Raw genomic sequence first — 16,245 nt, forward strand, 5'->3', positions numbered from 1 at the left:
AGGTCTACTATTTGCTCTGTCTATTCACTTCAATTGAAGACCACATAACAGACTGTTCTGGTGAAATCTCCAGCTGGCTCTGGCAGACTTGCATTTTAGAGTTTCCATTGTTAAATTTTGGTTTTGATTTGGTACATACATACATGCATACATATATACAGCATATATTTATAAAACACATTGTCAGAGATGGAACGATAATGGATTTATTTCCAATGTTGTCTGTAGTGTTTTACTAGTCCACCAACAGTGTCTGACAGGGAGATATATTAGAAAATAGGAACTTTGTTGACAAGGAGCTCTAGTAGCAGTGTGAATTATTTACTCATCTGTCAGGAACCAATACATCCATGTCAGGAACAAAGGTAGAAGTTGCATGATGTTGTCTTTAGCACTGCAAAACCTTGTAGAGAGGAGATTGCGGTGGATGGATTAACATGATTTAAACATGGTGAACCACTGTTTGTTTTCCATTTCCTACCAACAGTCAATCTTCTTGCAACCATGACCACACAATTGTTTCCTAACTAAATAGGTTCTTAACCTAAAACCAAGATCTTCCCTACAAGTAGTTTCTGTGCCTAAACCTAACTATAGCCTTAAAGATAGCAGATCGGAAAATGATCATATGACTTATTTATGCAGCTGTCATTTGTAATGGTTTGAGGGCACCGACAAACGTCATGCTGCCGTTGGGGGTGTCAGATCAGAAAACAAAACGCTCATATGGGTCGCTTTGGGAGGGAATGAGCAGAAGTTTTTATTCTTTGCTGTGCTCTTTCAAAAGAAAATAAAAAATACATTTTATACCAAATATTTTTAACCATGCTCCAGGGGTGACAATATTGGTCTTTCAGCCTTTGGTCCTGACTGAAATATCTCAACAAGTATCGGATGGATTGCTGTGACATTTTGTAGAAACATTCACAGTCCCCAGAGGATACATCCTAATGACTGATGACTTTTCATCTAGCACCACCTCACTTATCCTGTGAAATATCTCAACATCTACCAGATGGAGTGGCACAACATTTGGTACAGATATCCATGGTGCGCAGAGCATTTATTTTAATGACTTTGGTGATAATCTGACTTTTCCTCTAGCGCCACCAGCAGGTAAAAATTTTATTTTGGCCAATACCTTGGCTTGTGACCAAATTCCTGTAAAATGAATGACTCCCATCAGCCACAGCTGTACTTTATGTTAAGGGCTGAAATAAGATGGTAAACATGGTGAACATTACCTGCAAAACATCAGCATTTAATATTTTCTTTGTGAGCATGTTAGTATCCTGATGTTAGCATTTGGCTAAAAGCATCGCTGTGCCCAAGTACAGTCTCACAGAGCTGCTAGGGTGACCGTAGACTCTTTGTCTTGTTTAATAATACATGAGAAGTGACTAGGAGGAGATAAGTACGGCTGTTCCCTGTTGAGATCTGGTGTTCTACCACTCAGATGTGTTCAATGTGCCATCTCAGTGATACAGAAAATGAGTTTCATTTTGCTACAGTCCTTTTTAGGGTCTCACCCAGCAAACATGTAGTTTGAGATGTAGTTTCCTCTCTGTAAAAATATGAAAAACCATCCAAACTTGGTCTTTCTTATCTCTCCAAAAAAAGATTACAGATCAAAGTAAAACATGTAACCTAAAGGTATAGTTAGAAACAGACACATTTTCAATACATACAAGTCATATTGTGCGCTAATAAATAATAGGTGAAAGAAGATAGAGAAAGACAAAAAAAAAGTAAGAGGAAAGACTTTGAATCGTTTCAGGAAATAAACTGCAAATGTATAATTGACATTATTTTATTTTTCATTGAATAGTTTCTAATTTTTTTCCGTGCCTTCAGACCAAGATGTGAATCAGAAGGAAAAAACAAATCCCCTGATTGAGTGTACAATTCTGTCATAAGAGAGAAACAAAGATAACCATGGTCAATACATCTTATTAACCATCATTTGCTTAGCTGTTATGGCATTTATATACTGTTTAAAGAGGAAATATTCTTAATAAGCAACAATCTTTGACATATATTAGTATCCTAATCTGAAACCAACCTTGAACAAAACGCTGTTCCCTGGGTCTGTGCATAAGGATGTTGGACAAGTGGCCAAAATAGAATGATGTTTGATCAAAATCAATGCAAGCCGGCCTCTAGGAGACTGCTTAAAGACAGTGATAGACAACTCTGCGATCCACATCCTTCTTAACCATTTAGTTCTCTGTATACATGCTCTGTGTGACCATCCAATTCACAGGTATTCAGATAGCTATAATGGTTGATCTCATTTGCTGCAAATCCAGTGTAAAATTCATTGTCTATAAAAATATTGAGATTTACTTGAACATAACCTTCTGACTATGTTATAATAAAAACTCCAGATGTCCGTTGCAGTTGCACAGTGGGATGTACTGTATAAATATTGTATAAAATAAGGCAGTCTTTTCAGTAGGATAAACCAGATACAAAAATTTCTGGGAGAAAAAATTTTCAAGTCCAAAATGTTTTCACATATTTCTGCTGTTGTCAAATGTCAAGCGGTTTACAGCATTAAACCAAGAGTAAGGGATTGTTGCAACAATGAATACACCCACGCACCCACACCTACAGCCCAAACACACCCACACATACACACACACAAACTCCTGATGATCGACAATAACAGCTTATTCTCCAATGCAACATCCCATCCCTGGACAAATCACTGAGACGTAGACATTTCTAATATTGTTTACAGTGCAATACAAAAGTGTTCATTCAAACTGGTACTGTACTTTTGATAAGAAAATAAAAATGTTTAATATGGTAATGCTTCATATGAATAATAATTGTGAATTTTTGAGAGTTATAGTAGTATTTGTCTTCATCAGCTTTGGCTTTTCTCTCTCTTTTAAAATTCATTTTGTTCTTATTTATTAACTAATTCATTTATGAATTTTAATATAGAAAATATGGAACATCTAAGAAAAAAATAACATACCAAATCATCTGTAATTAGTTACCTATGATCATGATGTTGAGGTTTTTGTCTCTCAGCAGTGGCCTAAAATAAAGACCCACTCCCTGACCCAAAAGAAAAGCATCCCGTCCCACATGTCTGTTATGACAGCTACGTGTCAACTTGGATGTGTTTCTGAAGGACACATGAAAATATTGCCAAAAAAAAAAAAAAAAAAAAAAAAAAAAAGCAGTGGAGTGTTCTTTTATGGTGTGGCCTCCAGGGGCAAAAAGAGCAGTCCTGCCTTGCTGCGAGCACAGGGATGGAGGTCAAAGGTTATTATATGGCCTGATGTGGATTGAACACCTTCATATCCAGACCACACTTCCGTCCACTCCTGCAGTGTTGCTCGCTCCTTCAGTAAACAAGCAGTTTTTACTCAAACAGCAACGTCAGCTTCACAGGCAGACAGGAGGGCCCACATGGTAAATAGAGGACGGATGCTTGGCCAGGAGGCCTGTAAGGACCCTCTCTCAGTCATGTCACTTGACCAGCTACACTGCGAATGCCTGAGAGGCACGAGAAGTTCATAAGGGTGCTGTGTGTCCATGTCTGTTTGTCACAGTTCTCATCGGACAGGGTTTTTAAAGCCAGCAACGTTGCTGCTGCAACTGCCTGTCAGAAAGTCAACTTCTGTGTTTTCTGTATGGACGGACATGTGGACGCTCAGCGTGCTACAGAAGCAGGAGAGTGAAGGCGAGGAGGCCCTTTGGCTGGCTGGGCTGGCAGGGAGAGAGACGCCCCAGCAGGAGAGAGGAGGGCTGCCCCGGACCGCAGAGTCCCAGGGCCGAACACTGCAGCGCCTACTCTGGAGGCGGTCGCAGGCTGTGCAGCTTCCTTTCATCCAGGCCTTTCCAGTACTTGAAGTTGTTGTCCAAGTGCTGCATAAGATTGGGGAGGTCTGCAAAAGCTGGGAATGGGACAAAGGAGTTGGGAGGCTCGATATTAGATTTAACAGAACAGTTTTTAACAACAGCGTTTGCTAGGGATGCACTGATGCATTTTTTAAACGAGCACTGCTATCTTTGAAAGTCTGTCTGTAAAAGACAGATGCAAGAACCCAACTTTTTCCCTCCTTTCTGCTCATATGTCTAACCTATCTGATACCGGTTCTCTCTTTTTAAAGATCCCCTCCAGACATGTTTTGTCTGATATGGTTTTCCAAAAAAAGGTTATTAAGGTCATTATTGATCTGCTGTTTGAATCAATGCATCCCTAAGAGTAGAACAAATGTAATTAAAAAAATGTTAATGGAAAAAGTATATATTTTTAAGATGATGATCCTATTTTCAGTTTCTAATTTGACTTCTGTATTAAAGGACATATTCTCATCTCTCATATTTGAGGATTTCAAAACGCTATACTGTACAAATGCCACATGTAATTGTCTTCTTTAGTGTTGAATTCATTGTCTGTTGTGTATGTTAATTGTGTATTTTAATTGTGTTTGTCTATGCTTTCATACTTTCATGTTTTCTTCAAAAAATAGCTCTTGATCTCAATGGAGCAACTTGTTTAAATAAGGGATTAACTACCTGACTACAGATAGTATACAGATTTGTCTCTAGTGTTTGTGTCATGTTGTGCAATCTTACCATCCCATGCATCAAACATGTCAGTAATGAAGTAGTCTATGAAGGAAATCTGGGACTTTGGGATGCTACACGTGTTTCTGTCAAACACAGGCATAACCACCGGTAGACCTTGTCTCTTCTCCTCGTCCGTCTGTACCAAAGACGACAGCACAAGTGAAGTCATCGCACACACAATAAAAAAAAAAAACATAAAATGCAAAGAAACACAGTGCAGCTGCTGCCAGCTAGACCCATCTCTCCAAACCATCAGCATCATGTTAGTTTTACTAATCACCTGTGCAAAATACTCCTCTGAGATGCGTCCGGCCCATTCTATACAGAGCTCCTGAGGCCTGCATGGATTGGAGATGTCTGCACACTTAATCAGCATCCGCTTGACAAGGATGCGATTCTCGGGAGAAGTCAAAACACTTTTGACAGATTCCTCATCACTGTTTCCCTGAAAACAGAAGCAGACCATTAGCACAAAGGAAGCTGAAGTACTAAAGCTCGCTACAACACACAGCCGCTTAACAACTTTAAAAATAACTTACTGTGTCTGTACATGAAACCGACTGGAAAGATTAAGTATAGAACTAGCTGATGATAAAGGTTTTAGTTGTCTTTATGGAGGAGGAGAGCATGTTTTCAGGTTGAGTTCATTATGAGCTCTTGTAACACTTAGATGTAAAAAGAGTACAGCATGGTTCAGAAAGTCACATGATTTGCAGCCATCTGTATGTTTCAAGATTGAATTCACTGACAATTATGTTAAGCAGAAGTACAGAAGGTCTATTTTGCTGAGCCGAGAAGAGAGAAGTCCCTGTTTTATTCTTGAGCTTCAGGTCTCAAGGTTTACAATGAAACGGCAGAGTACGAGACATAAAGACTAAGAGGCAAAAGAGTCCTTTTATTAACTAAACTTACCTTTAATTACCGTTTAAACCAAACTATTAAATGCATAATCTGTCTAAACTAAAAGTGGCCATATTCAATATAAAAAGGTCAGGGAAAGATTAAGCACTCATATCATTTATTCATATCATTCCTGCCCTTAAAAAGGCAAGACAACTTTTAAATGTCTGTGTTGGGCATTCCACACAGAGACGAGAAAGATGGTACCAAGTTGTAAAATTCTCTCCCCACAAAGATATCTGTGCCCAGGCAACAACAGGCTGCAAGCCCCCTGAACCAGTATCATCATCTCTCAAGCCCTTAAACTATTGTTGTTCGCATACTGTCGGACTGAGTTTGATTCTGCACCCATGTGCGGCAGAAAGAGATGACAATGGTTATGTTTACCTGGTATCTGAACGCTCCCGTCTGTCATCACACGTAATCTATTTAAAATGTTAAAATGAAACCTACCATTTCTACACATGTATTAATATTAAAGCTTTTTTAAAAAGGTGCTAAAACATTTCCTTGTTAATCTCACCCCGTTCTCCTCCAGTGCAGCCAGCGGTTTGTTGATGCTGTTGACAAATTTATTGACGTGTTCAAAGTGTTTGGTCATCTCAGTCGCGAGCACCATGTCAATGATGGCCTGTCGTAGTGTTCGATATTCATTCCTAGAGAGAGAGAGAGAGAGAAAAAGAGAGAGAGAGAGAGAGAGAGAGACAGAGAGAGAGAGAGAGAGGTGGGCAGAAATCAGAAGGAGGGGAAGGCAGAGAGAGGAGAAAAAGGGAGAAGAGAGCGAGATGACAGTGTGGTAAATAGCATGGAAACCCGTGTGAACAGTTTTCCCCCTCTGACTGCAGTGACAGTGGCAATGAATGGATGCTTTGTTCACCTTCCCCCTCTGAGGGGACCAGCACATGTGAGCTATTCTGCTTTAGGACTCAAATCACATTACTACCCCACCGCTGTCAACACACACACACACACACACAGTATTGCTTTCATTGGCACATACGCGGTCTTAGCTTATCCCCATGATACTCCAGGTATCAAAATCTATTTTTGTAAAGAAATTAAACACTCAGCACTTCAAACATAATAGAGTTTTTCTCAAACTTGGGCATTACAGAATATTTGTTTATCTAATAAAGCAGAGTTTGCAAGAAATGGTCATACAACTTGGGTTTTTACTGTCATCACTCATATTGCTCATAAGCACACAGTCAGGAGTGTAACTTAATTTTGCTTTTTGAATAAAAATAAATAATAGTTCAGCCAAAATTTTAAATTCAGTCATTATCTTCTCAACATCATGTCAGTCAAAAATATTAGCTTAGTTTTCTTTTAGAGAAACCAAGGTAAATAGGATTTTTTTCAGACATGTAAATACATATTAAAGACTACATCTACTTGACTTGATCCTATGAACTTCAGATGAGTTATGATCACACAAGACGTGAAAAGATACTTTCGTTTTTTCGAGATGACCTGGTCCTTGCGTAGAGAATGACCTACCGTTCAATGTTCTTGAAGATGTTGCACTTATCATCTCTGGTGGTGATCTGGAAGGCCAGTGCTGCGTGGTGGCTCTCTAGCACAGCTGTGTCGTTGTAGAGGATGGCCAGCTCGCTTCCTGCGTTGCACAGGAAGCTGTTGGTGCGGCCTGGGTGGTCCACATCATGCACAGTAGCGGCTATCAGGGCAGCCACCTCGTCAATGGGATCCAAACTTTGCTGTTAGGACAAACGACATGAAAACTGTGGTTATAGGAAACTGGAAAGGTTGCTATATATGAAAAATCAACCATGATCTTCTTGTTTTCAGGGGTGCAGTTTGGCAAGGCAGGATATAACATGCATAGCATAACCTTCTGCTCTGTTCGCTACACATGTCACATCCCACTGGAGATAAAACTATGACGCATGTCGAGTTTAGCCTGCAGGTTGAACCGCAAAGTAGTTCTACATCGTGAAAGACAGTTGTGATTTATTATTACGATGTTTAAAGTTCACCTTAATGGAGCTGCATTTAGAGAGGATCCTAAGCTTTCCAGGATACAGAAATATTTGTGCATTCCAGACGTCACACAATATACTGTTTAATTTATTTTGAATTTAATCTAATTTCAAAGCTACTGTTGAAGCTAAATAATAATTTCAGTTCATCATAAAAGTGAGCACATAGAAAAAACAGCTGTTCACAGCTATATGTTATTTTAGGCCTCATATTTATGAAGTCATTCCTCGCTTGCTGGGTAGTTTTCTACAGGACTACAGGAAGCACCTCTGACCATTTACAATAAATAAAGAACAAACAAGGTGTAAAACACACAACAGTGTATAGATCATCAAAATAATTCCACATTTTTAAATTAATTTTGTGACATAACAGACCGTCTAACCTGTCTGTACATTTCCAGGGACTCATTAACCTTGGGTGATGTAACTTCACAGTTCACTGGCTAAGCCAATGAAAGATCACTCCACTGAGGTCAGAAATAGACAGTCTGGTAATCAGCTTAGCCGGTGCATGCCCTTGACCAGTTTTACTGAGCCACTGACACACTTGGGCAAAACCACAACTTTGTAAGATAGCATGAGCTCAGGTGGAACACCTTTCACTCAAGACTGGGCAGAGAGCGGCGCTTAATATCACAAACACTATAAGATCAGTAAAAGAGGGTTCCTCGCCACTTTTTTTTTTATCTAGTTCATGATGTAGGGACACAAAGGCTGAAAAAGGTTGCATTCTGAAAAGCAAAATGCCACGTCTTGAAAACTTGGCATAGATTTCTTTAATAGTATCAATTCTTACTAATTGGTCATTTACCTTGACCCTTTCCTTGCAGAGAAAATATGCAGTTGCGTGCAGGACATCAGCTGCATGTGAAGAGTTGTGGTAGGAGTTACTGGAGTGGTAGTTGGCTTCAATTACTTGCAGCCAGGAGCGCAAAGTGGCCTCGGGGCAGTTGAGGAACTCGCAGACCCCAAAGCGAGAGAAGATCTTCATGCCCAAGTAGGTCAAAGGTCTGCAGGAGGATTCAAGCATGGTAGTTTAACACAAGCTCTCCTTCCACACTCAGAAAAAAATTAATTAGATCCAGTCTGTCTGTGTAAATGTGCTGTTGCCTCACCGTTTCATGGTTGCAGCCTCCAAGTTGAAGATGTCAAAGTCCCAAGAGTCCTCGTTCTCCATGGTCTGGGCGATACGAGGGGGGATGTCATTTAATGACAGAGGAGTTGTCAGGTGACTGGGAATATGATGGGGCTCTGTAAGCAAGGGAGGAGACAAGAAAGCAGGCACTCAGATGAACAAGGGGAGATTAGAAATTTGTAGTTCAGTACTTCTCCATGCTCAGGAAAGAATACATTGAACTCTAAAACAGATCATATCACTTTATATTGTCCCTCTTGAATGCTTTGAATACTCACGTTTTGTTGAAAAGATGTATTCATTTCCTGACAATCTGCGCAAACCATCCTGTGAACGAGAAAGAACAAGATCCTGTGAGCATTACTGCATTAATTGAGTGTCAAAGTTCAAAACATCTGCAATTCCATGATAGTCTTGCGATACCAGACATCAGAAATCTCTGCCTACCGACCGTCTGGGGATTTCTAAACACACGGTAGTTGCTTGAATGGCCGTGAGATCAGCTGTTAACAAACCTACACCCCTTACATTTTGTCAAGGACACGCCTTACTGAAAATGCCTCCCCCCCCCTTCCCCCCATTCTCCTCCGTAGTGAACACCACCCCAATATGAAGGGCCACCTTAAAGACTTTGGATTGGTTGTGCCATGCAGGGTTTGTTGGGAGAAATTAGCATTAGAAAGCCTGGGAGATTGTCCTCAGTCTCTATGAGGCGAAGCGACCTGCAAGTCTAATTCCATGACCACTGAACAAACTCCATCTACTGAAGAAGACCATGTAATATGATAAAAAGAGCTACTAATTGGACTTTGAGGTGAGATTGTTTGGTCAAATGCATTAAATAGCTATAACTCTCTTTAACAGCCACATTATGAGCAGCACCTCACATCTGTTGGACTGTGACAGCTTTTGGATGTTTCTCCTACTGAAGATCTAATGCAAATATCCCGTGTTTATAGCTTCTATGTAAGAGGAGAGAAAGCTGAGTGAGACCTGTCATGTTCCTGTGACTTGCATGTATGTATCAACCATCACAGATGTTTTATTGACCCACAAAATATAACAAATGATTCTCAGGTTTAGCCGCAAGTCAGGAGGTCATCAAAAAAAGGTCATCAGCTCACAGCACCAGAAATATCTGGACTGCTTTGATGATTAAAATTAAAATCATGTCCAACTAAATGGTCATTTTATCGGTTTATTTTAACAATTTCTCAGGAACTAATGTCCCCCTAAATTCACCCAGTTCTAAAAAGCTAATTTTCAAGTGCTTTTCCCGACCAAGGCTTTTGGGTGAGTTGTTTCTCATGATTTAAATGAAAAACAAGAGTCACATTTTGGATCTTCGCCTTGTTGCTACATTTTCATGTAACTCCAGAAGAAAATGCATCCTGATTGAGGCAAGAGCGTAACAAATCACAACAGTATAAATAAGAGGAAACAAAGACAGATTTTCCGTATTAACACTTTTATGAGTGTTCTTTCATCTGTGCTGTGACACAATATTTTGGAGACTACGTTATGTTGACACCTCGTATCGTTTCCACACTAGCATACGGAGGGAGGGGAGGTATGAGGCAGTCGAGCTGAGCTAATTAATGAGAGCAATATGCGGTTTAGAAAATAATTACCATATTTATGAACTGTAATAGTTGTGTCAGAAATGACACCATGCAAATTTATGTACATATGTCACATAATCTACAGTGAATGATTCCATTATGACATTTATCTTCTTCTGGGCATTGCTGCATGCTGAGATAGTAAATGGGGCTTTGCAATGGGGTAACACTTCATCACCCAAATAATCAAACATGGCTTCTCAGTGGTTACAACTCTATTGTCCCTGCTCTTCTAGGACTGTGATTTGCATCAGCTGTTTATAATAGGAGACATGCTAAGAAGTGGGAAAGTAAAAGTTTATCACCCTGTGTGGTTTTTATGTCAGCTGCGAATGTGTAAACAACCATTGTGAGAGTTTTGCATTCATATAGTAAAAAAAAAAAAAAAAAGGAAATATTGTTTAAATTTGTCTCTCACTGTGACGCCTGACTTTAAAAGATATTGTTATGAGGTATAAAATGATATCCTCAGGCTATTGTATGTCATGAAAACATGAAAATTGTGAACCTTCATTTCTCTTAAAAAAAAAAACATGTTTGCCACTTGTCAGCTATGCTAATGAAAGGCTCATATCTTCCAGTCATACTGTCACAAGATATATATTTTGGGCGTCAGAGAGTTCATGGGTGTGTGTCGCAGAGTGAAATGTTTACTTCACAAGTGAAAAAGGAAGAGGAGACTGGCTCATCTTTGACCCGAGCATTGTCTCATGGTGGCGCTGCCTCTGTACACACTAGCTATTTTAAGACTTTCTCCCCAGAAAGATGACAACTCTTCTCTTTATGTTCTCTGGGTCTTCTGAGTTCAGGCCCAGCACACCTCACCACAACAAACTGCAAAGCCAAGGAAATATATATGCAACCAGGCACCTCATAAAACAATATGATCATCTCATTACCGACTTGATGAGACGTGTAGTCACATCTCAATCCTAAAGTCTTGTTTTGCTAATCCTTCGTGTCTCTTCCTAAGGTTCTCTTGATTCAGATGAATCAATAGAAAGAATGTGCGAGTGCCCCAGTCGGGTGTCATAAATTTCGTTTCATGACACAGCGGGGTGCCAGAGGTTATTTGAGCCTCAGTGATAGTTCTGTAAAGTGTCAAACTGACACCTTGCTATGGAGGGGTGAGAAAGGTCAGTTTATCCTGAGAAAAGTTTAAAAAAAAAAAAAAACAAACCAAAGTTTTCAATCTCTGTAACGTTCCACAGAAAAGAAAGCAGGACTCCTACAACAACACAGGAACCTCATAAACCAACATGATCATACATAAATGATCGTCTAAAACTAGACAACACCCCCGCTCACATCTCATGGCTCTCTGGTTTCATCAGCCTTTATCACTTATGCAGAACAAATCTTTTCTGAGGAAGGTCTATAATACGTGTAACACCTCTCTGCCTCTGTGTATCCAGAGTGTACATGTATAAGTAAAGCCATGCTTATTCATCTGATCCAAAGAACAGGATGTTTCCAGGCCTGTGGAGTCGAGAGGAAGAGGTTCATGTGAGTGTGACTGTGTGACTGTGTGCATGTGTGCGGAGAGGGAGGGAGAGAGAGAGAGAGAGAGAGAGAGAGAGAGAGAGAGAGAGAGAGAGAGAGAGAGAGAGAGAGCAAGAGAGAGAGAGAGAGAGAGAGATAGGGAGGGAGGGAGAGCGGGAGGGAGAGGGGGAGGGAGAGGGGGGAGAAAGAGAGGGTGGGGTGGGCTTTCCTCTCCAGCCTACAGGAGCACAAAGGACAATCTAACACTTCCTCTGGGGTTGTTGCCAAGACTGCCAACTTGGCACTCTTTCTACTTCTGTACTTCACCATTGCTGTCTGTTAATCTCTCTCGCTGTCTTTCTCTCTTGCTCCCCCAGATATGAACAGAAATGCTCACAAAAAGTCCACACACACACACACTCACGGACATCTCCTGACTCTCACACATGATATCATTGGCCTTCATAGTGAATGTTTCATGGACATTCACGTGGACATGCGTGTTATCACCGTGGAATCCTGCAAACGTTCTGACACGCGTCCTCATATGGGAGTTGATTCATTCGTAGCAGAAAGAAGAAGTCTGGGTGTTTCAGACCTCTCGAAGGCCCCTCTTGCTCCTTACCGTCATCAGCCCCCCAACAAGATCATTCGTGTGGGGGTCTTCATCCTTGGTGCCCAGCTGTGGTGAGTAGAGCTCAGTGGTCCTCAGGATCTCCAGTACCCGATCCAAGGCCTCTGCCACGGGCATAGGACTGCTTTCCTGCGCTGCATTGATGATGTTGATCACCTGGATGATGAAATAAGAATATTTTTTTTGTAGATGCTTTTCGAAAACCAGGATAAGTATTTATCTTTCAAGGAAAATCCTCTAAACAGACAACTTGGAAGTTGAAAAATTCTTCACTGAAGGGGAAGAATGATATACAGTATTTATCACGTGACTTACTTCTAATACAGCGAGATGTGAGTAACCTTTAGGAGCAGCTCTCAATGATCACATGACAACTCACATGTAACCTACATCTGTCATAGTGTTCGTGCTTAAAATATCCTTACATTTTATTGAATAATACAATATAGTAGATAGTTGAAAACATACTGTATGCGTGCAAGCAATTAACAAGCGCAATCTAACATATTGATGTACATATATAGGAATTAATAAATAGGGATTAACTGAAAGGAAATTGGCTGAAATAGGAACAAAAAGAGAAAAAATCTGCTGCTGGTTGATGAGGAACATCAGAGAAAACATTTTGAGGAGAATTTAGTACCACACTGACAAGTGCAGACAAAAGTGGCAGTGATTTTGTTTGCAATCAGCTTTATTATTGTTGTTTACAGCCCCGACAAAAGAGAAGAGTAACAAAGTGCTTAACACAAGGCGACAGGTTAAAAACCAACAATAACAAAAGTGAATTCAAAATTATTGGTAACAGGGACAACTCAGGCAAAATCAAATAAATTCAGGATAAACTCTCCAATAAAAAAATAGATTATACTGATTCAGCCAGCCCTGTTTTATTCAGACAAGTTGTTCCTGAGTCCTCAGGGTCCTTCATGCAATGGCTGTGTCCCCTGTCGCTTTAGACCAGGACAGTGTGGCCTGTACGGTCTTTAGTCAGTCGATACATTTGTTATTAAAGGAATAGTCGGACATTTTGGGAAATACGCTTATTCGCTTTCTTGCTAAGAGTTAGATGAGAACATTATACTACTGTCATATGTAAGTTAAATATGAGGTTACAGCTGGGGCATGGTTAGCCTAGCTTAGCATAAAGACTGGAAACAGATGGAGGCAGCTAGCTTGGCACTCTCTATTTGTAAAAAAAAATCCACCTACCAGCACATCTAAAGCTCACTAATTAATATGTTATGTCAAGTTTGTTTAGGTTGTGTTTGTGGTTTTATAAAGGGTTATGTGCTGGACTTTATCTTGTCTGGTAAAAATGTCTTCCTGGGGTCTCAGCTGGTTGCCGGGCAACCATACAGTGACAAACCAGAAAAAGTTTTACACTCTAGTTTTTATATGGATCAAACAAACAAGATATAACATGCTAGTTAATAAGCTTTAGAGGTGCTGCTAGGCAGATTTTGTTACATTTGGACGGAGCCAGGCTAGCTGTTTCCAATTAATTTTAGTCTAAATCCAAATCAATTCCAGTCTAAGCTAAACTAATCTAAGCTAACTGGCTGCTGGCTGTAGCTTCATATTGAACAGACAAACATGAGAGTGATATCGACATTCTCATCTAACTCTAGGCACAAAAGTGAATAAGTGTACTTCCCAAAATGTAAAACTGTTCCTTTAATTAAAGAGGAAGTTGCAATAATTTAGACATGAGATCAAAGCCGGTAAAATGGCATTAGTGCCGTAAAAATGTAAAATGTATTTCATTTTAAAATATTTCTAAGTCATATAATACGATTGGACAAGGTTTGTGGTATGGAGCTCAAAAAAGAAGTAGAGAAATTTACATTTTGACCTCCAGAGAAGAAGTCAGAGGTTCTGGAGGTTCTAACAATGAGCACCTACGGTGAGGTCAGCAGGCATATAACACACACACACACACACACATACACACATACATGCAGCAGCAGCAGTTCTATCAGTGCTTTATTCTGGAGAGGATGACGCCTACAGGGACTGACTACACAGTCAAATGATACAGCAGAGGAACTGCAGTGTGTCATATGACCCATCCCTGGGGACTTTCTCTGTTTCCGACTATCCGGGCTGCAGACTACATAAACCACTGAAACAGCAGGTCATTCTGGTCCAACATGCTTTCCTGTCTTGTGCATGAAATGTGGCATTTTATCAGCCTATCTCCTCTTGACATGGTATGCGTGGCCTCTAGACTCTGCTAGTGCTAGTCGCTGTACAAGAAGCGCTCATGGCGGTTGTGGCAGTTTTATAACCCAAGAGTTCAGTCATGAGATACAAAACATCAGTACAAACTGCTAATCATATGATGGAGGCTGGGAGGGATGATGGGGAGGGAGATTAACCCACCTTGGTGATGGGAGCTTCTATAGTCATGGAGTGGATTCGGGCCATTGAGGAGTGCCTTCGCTGTGAGCTCCCTGGCAGGATGAAAAAGAAAAAGATAATCAACACATTATCAACTTGAACTCTGATTCAACCGACCTTTAAAAAGAGGGAGATTCAATGACAAATTAAACTGCAGTTTCCTACTCATATCTAATGAGTGTGTTTGTGTGTGTGTGTGTGTGTGTGTGTGTCCAATCAACAATTGATCCAAACAGACAACTGGGGAGGTTTCATAAGCAGAGTTTCCATCATTCACTCTCACCATCACTCCCCCGAGACGTTGTGGATCTGACGTCCAGAGAGCCTTTCCTCCGGTCTTTGTGCTTACTGGATTGGATGTCTGGGAAGAAGAGAAAACCTTACATTAACACACACACAAACACATAATCACACATTTATTTAAGTGACAAGGCTGACTTTGGCCCCCATCACTATGTCCTTGGCAATTTAGTAAATACTGTTTTTGATCAGTAAAACTCTACTTCTTGATTTTGTGGCTTCTCAAAGTTTTGTTTTGAGGTTTTTATCTAGTGAAATTGTAGTAACTGGTTGGGAACAAGTCGGAAACATAAATCTATGCATTTGTTTCAAGTTGCAGACTTTATTTAGACTTCAGATCGCGCACGACTCCAGTCGAAACATGATTTGATTCAAAGAAATCTTTATGGTGATCACAGAAATTTTTCTTTGTTTCTGCCTAAGAAGGCAGAGAGCTCCGCTATTGACATATTGTATATTTCAGTTAAAAATAATGAAAACAAGGACATTTCCGTTTTGGTTTTTTCCATTTATAAGCGCGCGTTAGGTGTAATAACAGCAATTAGACACAGTGAAAGGCCAGAGAGAAGATGAAGAAAGCTTTTAATACATTTTTCACTACACTGGGGTTGTAGCACAACACATAATAACCTTTAGACCCCTTAATCAGAAGACTGTTGTATAAGAGTTACTGTGAAATATACTGTGTTGTAAGACCATGCAAAGCTTCATAAACCAACAGCAAGATTTCAAAGTCAATTCTTTTCAGTGAGCTGGTGAAAGGACGCCAACACAGGAGAGATATGATCCCTGTTTTGTTCGCCTGTCAGGAGCCTAGATGCTGCATTTTGAAATCAGTTGCAGCTGTGAATTGGCTTTATGGTTGATACCACAATACAGCAAAGGAACAATAGTCTAGTTCAGGAGAAATAAAAGTGTGGATAAATTTTGTTTTTTGTTCGACAAAAAGAATTTATTTCATTTGAGATATTTCTCAACTAGATAAAGCAGGACTGGACACTGGTTAATCTGCTCTTTAAAATATAGGTCGTGATTAAAGACAAAATCACTGTTTCTGGCTTGGTGCACTACATTTACTGACATATTTCTAGAGTTTCTAAATTTATAAAGCTAAGGTTCCTAGATGTGACTATTTTCAATTTACTCTCATTCAGTTCCAAGACGTTTTGAGCC

The 16,245-nt window shown here is 40.1% G+C and overlaps 1 protein-coding gene across 1 annotated transcript in view; it reads right to left on the reverse strand.

The window, feature by feature from the left end:
- Positions 1 to 1,794: 1,794 nt before the first annotated feature.
- The window catches only part of pde8a (phosphodiesterase 8A), a 45,906-nt gene continuing 31,455 nt past the window's right edge, over positions 1,795 to 16,245 (reverse strand). Inside the window, exons 12-22 of the mRNA XM_044353521.1 lie at positions 15,056 to 15,133; positions 14,755 to 14,825; positions 12,361 to 12,525; positions 8,910 to 8,958; positions 8,612 to 8,747; positions 8,308 to 8,506; positions 6,994 to 7,211; positions 6,017 to 6,149; positions 4,874 to 5,038; positions 4,600 to 4,729; positions 1,795 to 3,914 (exon numbers count right to left, since the gene is read on the reverse strand). Coding sequence (XP_044209456.1) covers positions 3,808 to 3,914; positions 4,600 to 4,729; positions 4,874 to 5,038; positions 6,017 to 6,149; positions 6,994 to 7,211; positions 8,308 to 8,506; positions 8,612 to 8,747; positions 8,910 to 8,958; positions 12,361 to 12,525; positions 14,755 to 14,825; positions 15,056 to 15,133 — 1,451 coding nt within the window. The 3' untranslated portion in view covers positions 1,795 to 3,807. The remainder of the gene's footprint in view (positions 3,915 to 4,599; positions 4,730 to 4,873; positions 5,039 to 6,016; positions 6,150 to 6,993; positions 7,212 to 8,307; positions 8,507 to 8,611; positions 8,748 to 8,909; positions 8,959 to 12,360; positions 12,526 to 14,754; positions 14,826 to 15,055; positions 15,134 to 16,245) is intronic.

This window comes from Thunnus albacares, chromosome 1, assembly GCF_914725855.1.
Source record: "Thunnus albacares chromosome 1, fThuAlb1.1, whole genome shotgun sequence".
In the NCBI taxonomy this organism is placed as follows: domain Eukaryota; kingdom Metazoa; phylum Chordata; class Actinopteri; order Scombriformes; family Scombridae; genus Thunnus; species Thunnus albacares.